The sequence below is a fragment of the Arachis ipaensis genome, chromosome B9 (assembly GCF_059453495.1).
Source record: "Arachis ipaensis isolate K30076 ecotype BB chromosome B9, ASM5945349v1, whole genome shotgun sequence".
NCBI classification, from domain to species: Eukaryota; Viridiplantae; Streptophyta; class Magnoliopsida; order Fabales; family Fabaceae; genus Arachis; species Arachis ipaensis.
The window spans coordinates 3,035,601-3,050,468 of record NC_142444.1 but is presented as its reverse complement, the minus strand read 5'-3'; the positions used below and the strand labels follow the sequence as shown (position 1 = coordinate 3,050,468).

The following is a 14,868-nucleotide window of genomic DNA, read 5'->3' as shown; positions in this document are numbered from 1 at the left end:
TTGACGAAGATCAAAGAACCGCAAGAACCAAGTTCTCTGATCTCAATCATGCTCTCAAATGAAGGGACGCTTCTATATATGCTCTCAGTTATATTTCTTAATAATTTAACATGGATGATCTGTGAGGTTGAGAAATCCTAAAATTTTCAAATAAAATAAAATTTTTATTCAATCAAATGATGATAAATAATTTTATTAAATTAAATTATATTAATGTGATCATTGGATGATAAAGAATGTTAGAAAAATAAATAAATAATATTTTAAGAGTATAAAAATATTAAATTGTCATTTCAATTTACTTTTTTTAATCAACGACAATAAATACAATGAATTAATTAAATTCTTACAAAAAATTATATACCTAAAATTATTTCATTTCTTCAAAAATCTTTTGAACATATAATGGTTCCATGAGAGGTTGACTATTGAGAATTGAATATAATATTTTTAAATTTATATTTTTAATAAAAAGATGTACTTAATTCTATCCATCCTAAATAATTCTATATTCATTATTACTTATCTATCTAAATAATTATAACATTGATAGAATATTATTTTTAGATGTAAAAAGTTTAAAATATATTTGTTCTATTTCAAAAATTAATATTCATATTTAACTTAGAATTTCAAAAAAAATGGCAAAAAATATGATATTTTTTAGTTAAAAAAGTAAAATATCCATAAATATATTTTTGTGCTTTAGCTTTAGATTTTTTTTAAAAAATTGGCAAGTTAATGGGATCAAATCATATTTCTATAACATATATAAGAATGAATATTACACATAAATAAAAAATATTAGATGTAATAAGAACAAATACATAAATTAAAATAAAATTAAAAAAAGAACTAATAAAATATTGAAGGAAAGAAATATAAATAAAATAGAAACAAAATTATTAGACAACAGAGAAATAATTTAATAAATTTTATGTTTATATAAAAGAGGAATAAAAAGAAGATATACAATATCTTATTTAATTTAGCAAAATTTATGGGAATAAACATATAGAATAAAAAAATAAAAAATAATAATAAAAAACTAAATATTTGAATTAATATCAAAAATAAAAAATAATAAAATAATAATAATCCATCATAATCTTAATCTTTTAATATATTTAATTAATAATAATAATATAATTAGTCTACCATAATCTTAATCTAATTTTTAATATAATTAATTCTAATTAAGTAATCAAATAAATTGAATATAAATATGTCTAATCTAATTAATCGTATAAAGAAATAGTAAATTTTTTACAATTAAATATTAAATATTATATATATATATTGGGAATAAAATATCACTTTAAAATAATATTATTATTATTAATGACATATAAATATTAAATTTGTATTAATGCATTAATTAAAATACATTATTAGAATAAAAAGTTGCAATGCAAGAATTAAAATAACTGAAATTTATTAACTTTAATTAGTTAAATTAGCATAAAATAAGAAAGAGATGATTAATAAGATTAAATAAATCAAAAAATATTACTGAACAAAAAAAATATCACAATAATTATATTACTAATTGAAAAAAAATCAATTAAATCAATTCAATTTTTTATTTAAAATAGACAATTAAAGATCACCAATAAATAAAAATAAATGAGATATAATGAAAAATAATTTTGATAGTATAAATAATTAAATTAAATTATTATATACAATTTTTTTTACCTTATTATAATTTAAGTTAACATTAATGGTAAAAAATTAATTTGAAATAGCTCCAATTTGTATTTTACAACATAATTAAAGTACAATTTATAATTTTTTATTTTGTGATTAATCAATATTTTTTAAATTTTTTAGTTAAGTCTTCTGTATTTTATGATTGATAAATTTTTCTACAAAATACAAATTTGTGATGAATTATTACAATTATAATTAATAAAAAAATCAAGAAAAAAAATTATAAAAAAATCAAATAAAAGATAAAAAATAGAATAAAAATTTATTTTGAAACTAAAAAATTTTCAATTGTGCTAGAAATTCTAAAAAATTGTATCTTATTATATAATCAATTTTGTTACTCACTTCAACTTCATTACCCCTTTGTATCCAAAAAAGTCTATAATGTCATACTTATTTTAAAAAAGATAAAACTTTTCAAATACACGGTATAATATATAATTTAAAAATAATAAGATAAAAAAATCTAAAATTTTATAATAATATTAAAAATTTTCAATGATGATAATACAAAGAGTTTAAATTTACCAAATAAATTCTAGATCTCAATTGAATAGTTATTCTTTGCACATCTTATTTAAATTTGAATTTTAAAATTTAATTTGTATTTCTTTTTTTCTCTTAATATAAATTATTTTTGACAAAAAAATGGAAAAAAAATCTATCATATCAAAATAATATTCTAGCAAAGAATTATTATAAGAAGATTTATAATTAGAGAAGAAAATAATAAGAACATTAATAATAATAAAGAAAAAGAAATAAAACTCATATTAAAGAATATTAGAAAAGAAATAATAAAGTCATATTAACAATAATAATGTTGAGGAATGATATTGTTACCTTAGGCTTCTAGCCTCCACCTTTTGGCCATCGTTTTTTCTTTTTTTACTTTTTTATTTAAATTATTAAGTCATAAAAAAATAAAGAACAATTTAAGAAAATAAAAACAGTAAGATCAATAGGTACTATACAACTAAAAATAGATAGGACAAAAATAAACTATTATATATAAGAATTAACATGAGTATATTTCATCATTAAATAAACAAAGTTAATGCAAAACAAAATTATACGTAAAGAGAAAAAAAAAAAAGAAAAAAGAGTTAAAATATCGCAAAGTGATAAAAAGATTATTTTTACAATTTTATTCTGTCATGTTTATATATCTTCTTTTTTTCTCCTAATATAAATTATTTTTGACCAAAAAATAGAAAAAAATCTATCAAATCAAAACAATATTCTAGTAAAGAATTATTATAAGGAAAATTTTAATTAGAGAAGAAAATAATAAAAATATTAATAATAATAATAAAAAAGAAATGAATCTCATATTAAATAATGTTAGAAAAGAAATAATAAAGTAATATTTACAATAATAAGAGCAATTTACCTAAATAAAATGGACGGAGAAAATGTTTAGGCAAATACAACAATTGAGAATCGTTTACCTTCATGTCCTGTCCTGTTACTGTTTTATATAATCCGTGGTACCACGTTTTAGTAAAATACACATAAATCGTGGTAATCTACCATGGTTTATGAAGAGTACGTAATGAACATAAACCTTGGTAACTTAAACGGTTTATGAAGAGAGTTTTATGAACATAAACCTTGGTAACGTACCACGGTTTATGAGGAAGAAAACTCTATATATATATATATACACCGTGAAAATTTATGCAATATTTTTACAATATTTTTTTTAGTTGAACAGAGAAATAATAACAATTACATCATAATTTTAATTAATAAAATAAAATAATTTATTAATTTATATTAAATTATTAATTTTAGTTACACTTAAAAGTAAATAATACTTTAAAAATAACTAAAAAAATTTAAAAATCTTATATGAATCAACATGTACATAAAATATTATGTGAAGATAAGTATAAACATTAGGATAGTCAATAAGTAATTATCGATGAATAAAAAAGAGTAAAAAATAATTGTAAATCCTAAGAGTTGAAATAGTAAAAAAAATAAGGAAAAAAAAAGTTAGATATATATCAATTAAATAATATTATAAATAAAAAATTTAATTTATTTTTTTATAATATCATTTTTTAAAAAATATATGTATGCATATAATGAATTCTCTATTTATGTTTGTTAAAAGTTGAGACCGACGTAGTGAATACTAAACCATAAAAGTTAAGACAATTTTTTTTCTTGTCTTTATCCCTTCTAAAGTATACTTTTTTTTTAAATCGCTTCATTCTTAATTTTCTATATAAACCATATGAATGCAAAAAAATATATATTCCATTTACTCTCAATCTTTTTTTATTGTGCCTTAATCCAGTATAAATAAACATCTTTTATACTACCACAAATTGTTAAAAAAATTATAATCATTTTTTTATAGTTATAATAAAAATAGAGGAATTTTTAGCATAGTTAATTATGAGTAATTCTTTTTACTATTTCAACTCTTAAAATTTACAATTATTTTTTACTCTTTTTTTTCTTCGATAATTACTTATTGACTATCCTAGTGTTTATACTTATCTTCACATAATATTTCATGTACATGTTGATTCACATAAGATTTTGAATTTTTTTAGTTATTTTTAAAGTATTATTTACTTTTAAGTGTAACTAAAATTAATAATTTAATATAAATTAATAAATTATTTTATTTTATTAATTAAAATTATGATGTGATTGTTATTATTTTTCTGTTCAAATAATTATAATAATATAAAAAAAATTATTTTTTTAAAATTTTAGAAAATATAAATGCAATGATCTTTGAATTACATGTCTTACCATTTAAAGATAATTTTTTAAATGCTTATTGATTGAAACTAAAAAAAATATTATAAAAATATTGCATAAATTTTCACGGTGTATATATAGAGTTTTCTTCTTCATAAACTGTGGTATGTTACCAAGGTTTATGTTCATTACGTACTCTTCATAAACCGTGGTAAGTTACAAAGGTTTATGTTTATAAAACTCTTTTCATAAACCGTTTTAAGTTATCAAAGTTTATGTTCATTACTTACTCTTCATAAACCGTGGTAGGTTACCACGGATTATATAAAACAGTAACAGGACATAAAAGTAAACGATTCTCAATTATTGTATTTGCGTAAACATTTCCTCCATCCATTTCATTTAGGTAAATTACCCCAATAATAATGTTGAGAAATGATATTGTTACCTTAGACTTCTAGTCTTCGCCTTTTGGCCATCGTTTTTTCTTTTCTTTACTTTTTTATTTAAATTATCAAGTCATAAAAAAATAAAGAACAATTTAAGAAAACAAAAACAGTAAGATCAATAGATATTATACAACTAAAAATATATAGGAGAAAAATAAACTATTATATGTTAGAATTAACATGAGTATATTTCATCATTAAATAAACAAAGTTAACGCAAAACAAAATTATTCGTAAAGAGAAAAAAAAGAAAAAAGAATTAAAATATCGCAAAGTGATAAAAAGATTATTTTTACAATTTTATTCTGTCATGTTTATATATATATATATATATATATATATATATAATTAAATTGTATTTATTATTATTAGAAAGAGTAAGAGAAAGCAATAGAGAAAAGTTCGTGTGTATTTAAATTGTGTAGAATAATACAATATAGAAGGGTATTTATAGGTGATAAGAGAATCAAAATAATAAAGACGTAGTATACTATAATAAATATTCAGATATGTTGAATAATGCTAATTGATCTAATTGATCCTAATTATACTCTAACAATTATATTCAATTAATTGATATATATAATATTAAATTGTGTGATACTTAAATATCTAATTAAATCACCAATGAGTAATAGTTCAAATGGCATAGTTTCTCCATACTCAATTAAGAGGTTGCGGGTTCGAGTCTCCTATCTTTGGTTAAAAAAGATCTTTTTTCGACTTAAGTAATTTTATGTTTGGATATCTCATACAAAAAATTTTTTTATCGTTTGGATATAATAATATAAAAATACTTTTTTATTTTCTTTTTTTTTTAAGAGAAAAATATCTTTTAAAAAAAAGATATGAATAATATATAAATATATAAATAGATGATTGATAGGAGAGGGAAAAAGCGGGAACTGGGAACGTGGGAAGTTAGAAGAGAACGCAGAAACAGAGAAACTCTAATCGCCATGGACATGATCAGCGACTTGCCGGATTGCATACTGTTACACATCCTCTCCTTCCTCCCTACCAAAACCGCCTTCCTCACCACCGTCCTCTCTCGCCGCTGGACCCACCTCTGCCACGACCTCCAACACCTCCACTTCGAACAAAACCAATTTCGAAACCGCAATACTTGGCCAGATTTGTTCTTTATCGTTAATTGGATTCTCTCCCGCCACAAAGCGCCGCCAATTCGAACCTTTCGTCTCACCTGTATCCTACATAAATGCGATGAACACACTCTGGAGGGGGTTATTAGCAAGGTTTTAGGGCCAAACCTCGAGGAGTTGAACCTCCAACTCTCCTCCATCTGGTGCTCCGATCTCAAAATCGTTATTCCCAATGGCGTTTTCAGCTGCACTTCCCTCGTGACTCTCTGTTTAAACGGCGGCTGCATAAAATTCCTTTCGCCTTCTTCTTCTCCGTCGTGCCGTTATCACTTGCCGTCACTCAAGACACTGCAATTGTATAATGTCGAAACCTCTGTTGGTAACTTGGAGGAGCTTCTCTCTCACTGCCCTGCTCTTGAGACTCTTATTCTTGAGTCAGTCTGTCAATCCCGCAAGGAGGGCCAATTGAGTATTTGTTTTCCTTCTTTGAAGAGTTTGCACTTCAAATCTTATTTCGGTGACGCTCTTAGATTACTTCTTGTTATAGACACACCATCTCTTAAACGTCTTGATATCCTAGTTGTGGAGGGGTTTCGCGAGATCCGTGTTCGCAACTTGCACAATGTGGAGGAAGCCAGTATCAACATTGCTAAGCAATCCTTTGTTCTCGAGTTTCTTGTGGAGCTTTGCAGGATAAGGATTTTGGAGCTGGGTTTATTAGTGTTTGATTGTTTGCCTGAGGCTCTTCCGCATCGTATTCCGGAGTTTACCTGTTTACAGAGGCTAGAGCTTACTGTTAGTTGGTTCGACACCAGATACATAATGGATATGCTTCACAAATGTCCCATGCTTAAACTTCTTGCTATTGTTTTTAACGTTAGAAAATATGAAATGGTATTTCATGTTCTCATGTTCAAACTATGATTTATGTAACTTTGTTGTTTTGCTGGCAATTCTTTTTAAGTGTGTTTGTTGTTTGTTGCTAGGATCCACATCCGTCACGAAAATGGGAACTCCCTGCGAAGATTCCTACTTGTCTTGCATCGCATCTGCAAGTGATTAAAATCAAGAGATATTATGAATCCAGAGATGATAGAGATTTCTTCGCCTATGTTCTTCAACATGGACTTGTTTTCGAATCACTTGATATTCAGGTGGATCGTGCCAGAGCTAAAGGATTTCCAGAAGAAATATCACTTTTGCCAAGGAGCTCTAAGGCGTGCCAAATTAACTTTTGCTGGATTTAAGATATCATATTCTATAGTACTGTCTGTTAAAATCATCATGAGATGTAGTCTGTATGTGGCATGATTTCAAAGAGACGCGTGTATGGTATGGTTGGTTAAAAGGAGTGTGTATAATAGAAGGTGATTGCTACGGTACGATGATAAATTCATACGTACCGATACGTTTAAAATATGGACAAGTAGTAACAAGCCACGTGGAATTTAATTTCCACGTCAGCATTTAATTTTTTTTTAAATATATATTATATCACAACTTTTACTAAAATACCCTTTTAATTAAATAAAAATAAAAAATATTTATTTATCTAATTTTATAAAAAGACTTAAATACCCTTTTTGTATATATTAGACAAAAATTATTCTTTTAGATTAATTAAATTGTTTAATTTTAAAATTTAAATAATCTAAAAAACAAAAACAAAAATACATTTAACAAAATCATTTGTCTCTTCATAAACCCTAATCAATTATTTATATAAAAAAAATTAAATAAATTTAAAAAATATTAAACAAAATCACTTTGTTGTTTGTTTACTGGGTTCTCATACAACCCTCATCTCTAATTGTTCATACAAAAAAAAATCATCCGAAAAATTGAGAAAAAAATTAAAAGAGCTTCATGTCTTCATCTTCCTGGGTCTTTCACCGGCACACTCTCAACGAGCTTCTCTCTCATTCCTAATTCTGAGACTCAAACTCTCTCCTCTCTCACTGCCACTAGAGTCTCTCTCGGTCTCACCAGAGTCTCTACTCGTTCACACAGTCACACTCACCGGCGTCTCGTTGCTCCTCTCCTATCGTCGCCGGCGTTTCAACGTCTCGCGGCCTTCCCTGGGCTCCTCCTCGCCGGCGACAGAAGCACTCGTCGGATCGTCGTCGCTCGTCGTCTTCTGTTTTGCTCTCTCTGTTTATGTTTTGTTTCTCATGTCAATGAAACTTGAAGCTATTGTCATCTGATCTACTGATTAGGATTAGGGTGAATAGATAACAAACTTTACAATATGTGTTCTATGTGAAATAGTTTGCATATGAAATACTTTATCCCACTGTTACCTTCAATGGAGCTGGTTCTGTTGTTTTTCTTTTGTTTCTGGACCTATGAGCCCTGTTATTGTTCCTTGTTCTTGCTTGCTATGCTCCCTTTGCTTTTGATCATAACTTTATATCTATAGGGGGAAACGATGCGGCTTTGTGATTTTTGTGCTAATTCATGTGATGTTCAGCTTGATTGGATTGTTAACATTCCTGAGAAATACAAAAGGAAGAAGTGTGGGATTTTGGAATCTGAAAATCATTTTGGAACTTCCTTAGATAATGAATTGTTAATTTTACTCAATATTATGATTGGGAGTCTGGTGTGATTTCATGGACTGGGGCTTCTAACTTCATTTAGATTCTTCTGTTGGCTTATTCCAATGTTCTAGTTATGAAAACAGAAGCAAAATCTGAGTAGAGTAATTCTGATGTATATATTTTATAAATGAAAGGGTTCATAACAATATGATTCTGCAATACTTTGTGACTTGCTACCCTTTTTTTCCTAAAAGAAAAAAGTCATCTCTTAAATTTCTTGGACCAGAAAATTGGTTTTAATTTGATTATGATTCGATTTTATATAATCCAATCCATGCATAGCCTTTTATTGATCATTGCGTTGGTGTTCTTGCTGCCTCTGCTATAAGTTGAATTTTGCAAATTGTTATTGTGTTTTGGCTGCTAATTTTTGTTGATGCTCAATTCCTATAAACCTGTACTTGCTCTAAACTATTTTTAGTGAATACTTTTATTTCTCTAAGAAAGAACACATTGCAACTGTGCTTAACTACTGTATAATTGTCAGTGTGATGTGTACATATGAAAGTATAGTCATTGTTGTCTTAGTCAACACATGGTTCAATGATTAACAGAACAATGTATTTTATTCAATTTGCTTCCAGAGTTGGCATGTTTGGAGAGTCTTGAAATTTCTTGCAGTAAAGTCACTAATTTTGGCATCAGCTTTCTAAAAGGTACTTTCCGTTTCCTTGTATTTTTGTGGTGTTTCAGAACAATCAGGATTTTTTATTTTATAGGTTCAACCTAGCATTTTCATCTTCTTCCATGGATTTTTCTTTGTTTTCTGTTTTTATGTGAATATATGGTTATAATTCTGAATGCAGCTATCAACCAATCAGTTTGTCTTTTCTGGGGAAAAATTTCAGTTATATATCCAATCTTCCTTGTGCTTCATTTCTTTGATGTAGACTTCAGTTGTATAAATCATTCTTGGAAAAGTCTCTTTGTTTTTCCATTTGTCCTTGTAATTTCTGTAGTTGATATTGTTTATGTTAGTCAGTAGACATGTTGCAGTGTGAACTATAAACAGTACCGATATACAATACTAGCATCTCAGCTTGCCAGTTTGAACAGAATTCTTGAGTTTCAGTATTTCATAATTATCTATGCTTCATTAATTTTCGATGATGTCCTGGTTCATTTCAGGGTTGCAAAAGCTTTCCTTACTAAACTTGGAAGGGTGCCTTGTAACAACTGCATGCTTGGATTCTCTTGCAGGTTTAATTGCTTGATATACTTTTATGCTTATTATGTTGCTGATCTAGAAAATTGGTCGCTTTATTATATTCCCTAGAAACAATACAACTATACAACTACTAAACCTATAAACCAGCCAACATATTTAAGGATATCCTGCAGTGGTGCCATTGTGAGAATGGTTGAATTCTTGTCTTCTCTCTCTCGATAACAAGTAATTTATAGCTTATTTCCATAAAAACAAATATTCTATGTTCAGAGATATGTTGGATCAAACTTGTTACTATCTTTTCAATACAAGAATGAATGCTAAAATGGGTGATACTTAATTAAGGGGAAAGTAAAATATTTAGGGTACCTAAGCAGATAAACATAACCCAGTCAAATTGGATGAATGGAAAAATCTCTTCCTCTTTGCCAATTCAATCAACTGAACAAGAAAACAAAAGAAGTGTATTTAGAAGCAAGCTATTGAATCTAATGGACACCCTCTTTCAATGCACCGAATAATTAGTGCGACTGGAAAAGACTCCAAGGGGCCGTTATGAACCTACATTTTATGGACAATTGATAGCCAGTTGTCCTTTGTCGTTTGATGCTTCTGTTCTAGTTCTGAAATTTGGGAATGCTGGTATGATACGTGAAGGCATATTGCTGGGTATAATGATGGATAAAAAGCCTTTACCCATTCTTCATCCATTTGGAGAGGATATATTGGTAACGCCAGAGTGGATCAATATTACTATTTCCAATTGCACTGATTCTATGTTGTAATTTTTATGAGCTTTATTGTAATTGAATCCTTTTGTTTTCGTCAGTTTGCAAAGCATATTGCTAGCTACTTTACTGACCGAACAATCTTAGCCGGTCGAAAGGAGATGGAATTCATGGCTAACTTTTGTGCATTTGAATTTTGGCAGCATCTTTTCAGGGTAAAGTCATATTCCTCCTTCACTTTATGAGCTTCCAAATACCTTAGCATTGTTTAGTTTTTGTATGAGGATTTATTGACGAAAGGTGGAAGGAAAAATTTTCAAGCTGATAATTTTTTTAATTAAAAACTATAATATTGCTCACTAAACATCATGTTTATATTCTCACTCCAAGCTAAGAGACCACAATGCAAATTCTTCTTTTCGTTGCAGGTAATTGGTTTGTCTGATAATTCATTTACGATGCTACCTAATTCTATGATGATGAATATTGTTCTATCATTATAACAGGGATGCCGAAGAGAAGAGCAAAGAATGTAAACATCTTTTAAAGTAACGATATAGATAAATACACGGATTTCACAAAGAATGGGATCCCAAACTTTTTGCTACACTGTAATTATAATTCAAGCTGTGTTTGGTTATTCCAAATTAGAAAATTTTTCCTTCTTCTCCTTTCTATCCTTGATTGACACAGGTTGAGTTGTATTATATGTCGTACAAGACAAGAGTGTCCAAATTCCAAACAAAATAATAATAACCAAAATATTATCATATTTGAAGTCTGGTGTTAATTATTGCATAGCAATATAGCATGATTGTTATTGTTATTGTTCAAAACTTGAACGAGGTAGCTATGGACTATGCTACACAATTAATCAACTATTAATTTAATTAAATATAAATGTAAATAGATGGACACTTTGATATAATTTTCCAAAACAGATAAGGTTATTACACAAGCATTCTTTTTTCTTTTTTTTTTCTTTTCTCTACAAAAATACATACTTAAATACAACACCATCTCAAATCCTAGGGATAGGGAACTAGAGATTTCAGCTCCAAAACACAGTTTCCATTGATTGCACCATGCACTCTAAAGCTGTTGGGTCTTTTTTATATTTTCTTCTCGAGGCATCCATCACAGTGCTCAACTTAACGGCTGCAGCTTGCTAACTAATAGCTATGTTAATACAGATTTATTCTTCACAAAATTGTAATATCCCGGCAAGTGGCAACTCAAGGAAGGTGAAGAATGGATTTATGCAAATTGGCAGCAGGAGTTAATAGCTGCTTCCCTGCCTCTAACTAGATCAAATTGAAACCAAAATTCAGAATAAACAAGAAATAAAAATACATAAATTAGGAGAAAGGCTTCAATTTTAGTAAAAACTGAAGCTTCCATAAACAAACCATGTCATAACAGCTATGCAAATAAAAAGAGTAACTAATTTCGGAAGAGGAAAAGAACATGAATACATGATTAAATGAAATGAAGTGAGGAAATAATTGAACTGAAACATGTCTAGTAAACTCCTGGGTACCAAGGAAGATCAGTAGTTACATTCAAAGAATTAAAAGAAGGATGAACACATGAAGAATTCAAAATAAGATTACATAGAAATATGCTTGTTTTAGTAACTTGTTCTTGCCATTCAGGTCTCAACTACCTCAATATTGAATTCTACCTCAACTTTCTTTAGATAATGTACAAATTACGCTTTTAAAAATCTTTTAATTCAATAATACATACTTGATACTTCTTCCACCTTGTGGCTCCCCTTCTACCAACTTGGGCATCATAACAGATGCTTGCTCTTAATTACTCTCAGCATTGACACCAAGGAACCCAAAATATCAAAGCATTCTATGGCTAACCAATATTTCATCCTAGCCATAAATATTACTACAACACTACCTACAGCACAATAAATGCACCAAAGGTCAGCAATTCAACAACAACATTGAAGCGTACGAGTAGAGAAATATATTGAGGTATAAACTGGGATCATATCTGATCACGGAGGAGTGACAATAGTTTATCGGTGTCACTCTCTGATAATCCATTCTCAGGAGAAATCTGCAGCTTGGGACACTTGAAGGGATACCCAGGTAAGCATCTATAAAGTGAAAGACAGAGAAGGGCCAATTTAATATCAATTCACAATAAAAAAAAAATTTAAAAAAATAAACAAAAATAATAACAAAAGCTATCTTAAATCCAGTTGAATGTCAAACTATTAACATCTGAATTGACAACAAATGTGCAAAAGACGATAATGAAGAACTCTAACTAATGCATCTGAACAAATCAAGGCTTATGTAGAAATCATGACAGACCAACACTGTTATGCTATTCCTTTGATAGCCATTTGGATTTTGGACCTGTAAAATATTCCCTTTCCCTCTTGAATGGTTCATATTCATCTTCGTTTTACAAATTAGATTATGTAAATAACAAGGTTGCGAGAACCGAACCGGTCACTAAACCGGTGAAGTGACTGGTTCAATGGTTTAAAGGTTCAACCGGGGTAATTAAATATAAAATAAATTTATTAAAAATTTAATATGTAATTTTAAATATTTAAATTCAATTATTTTTACACTAATAAAATTTAAAATTTTATAATTTCACATAATAAATTGTCTATACTTTATAATTAAGTTCACATACAACTTCAACCATCAATCTTTATAACTAATAAAAATCAAAATGCATTTAAATGACAAATAAACTAAATATTCATAATCATAAATGATATAAACCAAGAGTTATTATTATTATTATCCACTTACATTGAGAATTTCAGTAACATTGAAACCAGAAACTTTGACAAACCCAGTACAAAGGGACTTTCTTTGAATTTTCAATGCAAAAAAAATTGAAACACTCTTTCCAGCATACTTCAAAGTTCAAAGAAGTGTATACATTTGAACAAAAAATGTACAAGAAAGAAATATAATTTGTGCGACTGAAAGATGAGAAATGATGAAAAACAATTTTACTATACCACCATCAACAATTCAGAATCAGACAAAATCAGCAACCAAAATTAACAACTCAATCAGAAAAACCAACATAAACAACCCAGAATTAACATAAACAACTCAGAATCTGGAAAAAATTCTAGCATTAACAATGTTCATCAACAACGCAGAATCTGAAAAATCAACAGCCAACAACTCAAAAAATCAGAATAAATAAAATTAACAAAATAACCAAAAATAAATTGAGGCAATAGTGCTTACCGGCGGCGAGGGAGGAAGGTGACGGCGCGGCGAATACTCCACAGCCGATCAGAGAAAGACGTCGCAGTGAGAGAGAGACAGAAAGAGCTCGTAGCCTCGGATAGAGAGAACTCGAAGAGAGAGATGACTCAAAGAGAGAGATGGGCACCAACAACTCGAGCAGAGACGACGACGGAGAAGCCCTTCGCAGCGGCGTCGCCAATAGTTGCGAGCAAGCACTCAACGTCAAGGAGAAGAGGATCGAGAAGCGAGCAGACCTTCCACGAGCGAGGACGGCACCCAAATCTGTCTCTGCCGGCGGCGACAACACCGTCTATCGGAAGAGAAGAGCTCGACGATGGGATGGGGCTGGGTTCCTACCGTCGTTAGGGTTTGCCCACAGAGAGAGAAAGAGAAAGCGAGGGATGGGTGAGGGGTTCTGATTTCTGGACGTTTGTTTTTTTCTTTTTCTATATATATATATATATATTAATAGTACTGAACCGGAAAAAACCGGACCGTTCTTGCGGTTCACCGGTTAACCGTCGGTTTGATCAGTTTTTTGCAGGACGGTTTTTCACATCAACCAAACCGGACAGATGACCGGTTACCGGTTAACCTGGTCGAACCGATCGGTCGGGTTCGATTTTCAGAACAATGGTAAATAAGCATGATTTTTAGTCACATATAAGAAGACTTCTCTTATGCATGCTGGTTAACGGGGGGAGTTACTTCAACAATTATAATAACAACAAATTAGATTTATACCTAGGGTTAGTGGAAGATAGGGAAGAATGCAGAGATGGCGGCAACAGGGACAGTGGCTGGGGTGGAAGGGTCGAACAGGGGTGGCGCCGACGGGAAGACACTTCGCGACGAACAGGGCTGTGCGAATCTCCAAGCTGGCTCCAGGAACTTGCGACGGTGAGTGACTTCCACAGAACTTGCGACCGCGGTGGTGGCTGGACGGAGGGTGCGCCGGAAGCTCGAGTTGGAGACTGCATGCGTGGTAACTGATAGCGAGAGGTGAGAGTGGAGGGCTGGAGGGTGGAGGCTCGAGAGTGTTGCCTGGGTGAAGAACTGAAGAGTGAAGACTGAAGGCTAGGGTTCTTCTGGCGACAAACGCAGCGTTTTGGGCAAAAATTAAAAATCCAGTCGG

The 14,868-nt window shown here is 29.6% G+C and overlaps 1 protein-coding gene and 2 long non-coding RNA genes across 5 annotated transcripts; 2 read left to right on the top strand and 1 right to left on the bottom strand.

The window, feature by feature from the left end:
• The first annotated feature begins 5,845 nt into the window (after positions 1 to 5,845).
• LOC107614641 (FBD-associated F-box protein At4g10400-like) lies at positions 5,846 to 7,236 on the top strand. Its single transcript, XM_016316783.2, has 2 exons — positions 5,846 to 6,883; positions 6,976 to 7,236. Exons 1-2 carry the CDS (start codon positions 5,846 to 5,848, stop codon positions 7,234 to 7,236), a joined length of 1,299 nt encoding a protein of 432 aa, XP_016172269.2.
• A 584-nt stretch (positions 7,237 to 7,820) lies between these two features.
• On the top strand, positions 7,821 to 11,263 carry LOC148543536 (uncharacterized). Of its 3 annotated transcripts, XR_015899291.1 has the most exons (5): positions 7,821 to 8,212; positions 9,174 to 9,245; positions 9,718 to 9,789; positions 10,587 to 10,700; positions 10,914 to 11,263. It is a non-coding gene; the product is annotated as an uncharacterized LOC148543536 (long non-coding RNA). The 3 variants fall into 3 exon arrangements; XR_015899290.1 differs by lacking the exon at positions 7,821 to 8,212 and having other exon boundaries at positions 9,107 to 9,245; XR_015899292.1 differs by lacking the exon at positions 7,821 to 8,212 and having other exon boundaries at positions 9,107 to 9,245; positions 10,992 to 11,140.
• A 119-nt stretch (positions 11,264 to 11,382) lies between these two features.
• LOC148543535 (uncharacterized) lies at positions 11,383 to 14,161 on the bottom strand. The gene is made up of 3 exons (XR_015899289.1): positions 13,731 to 14,161; positions 12,235 to 12,601; positions 11,383 to 11,789 (listed from the first exon to the last, which is right to left on the bottom strand). It is a non-coding gene; the product is annotated as an uncharacterized LOC148543535 (long non-coding RNA).
• Positions 14,162 to 14,868: the final 707 nt, after the last annotated feature.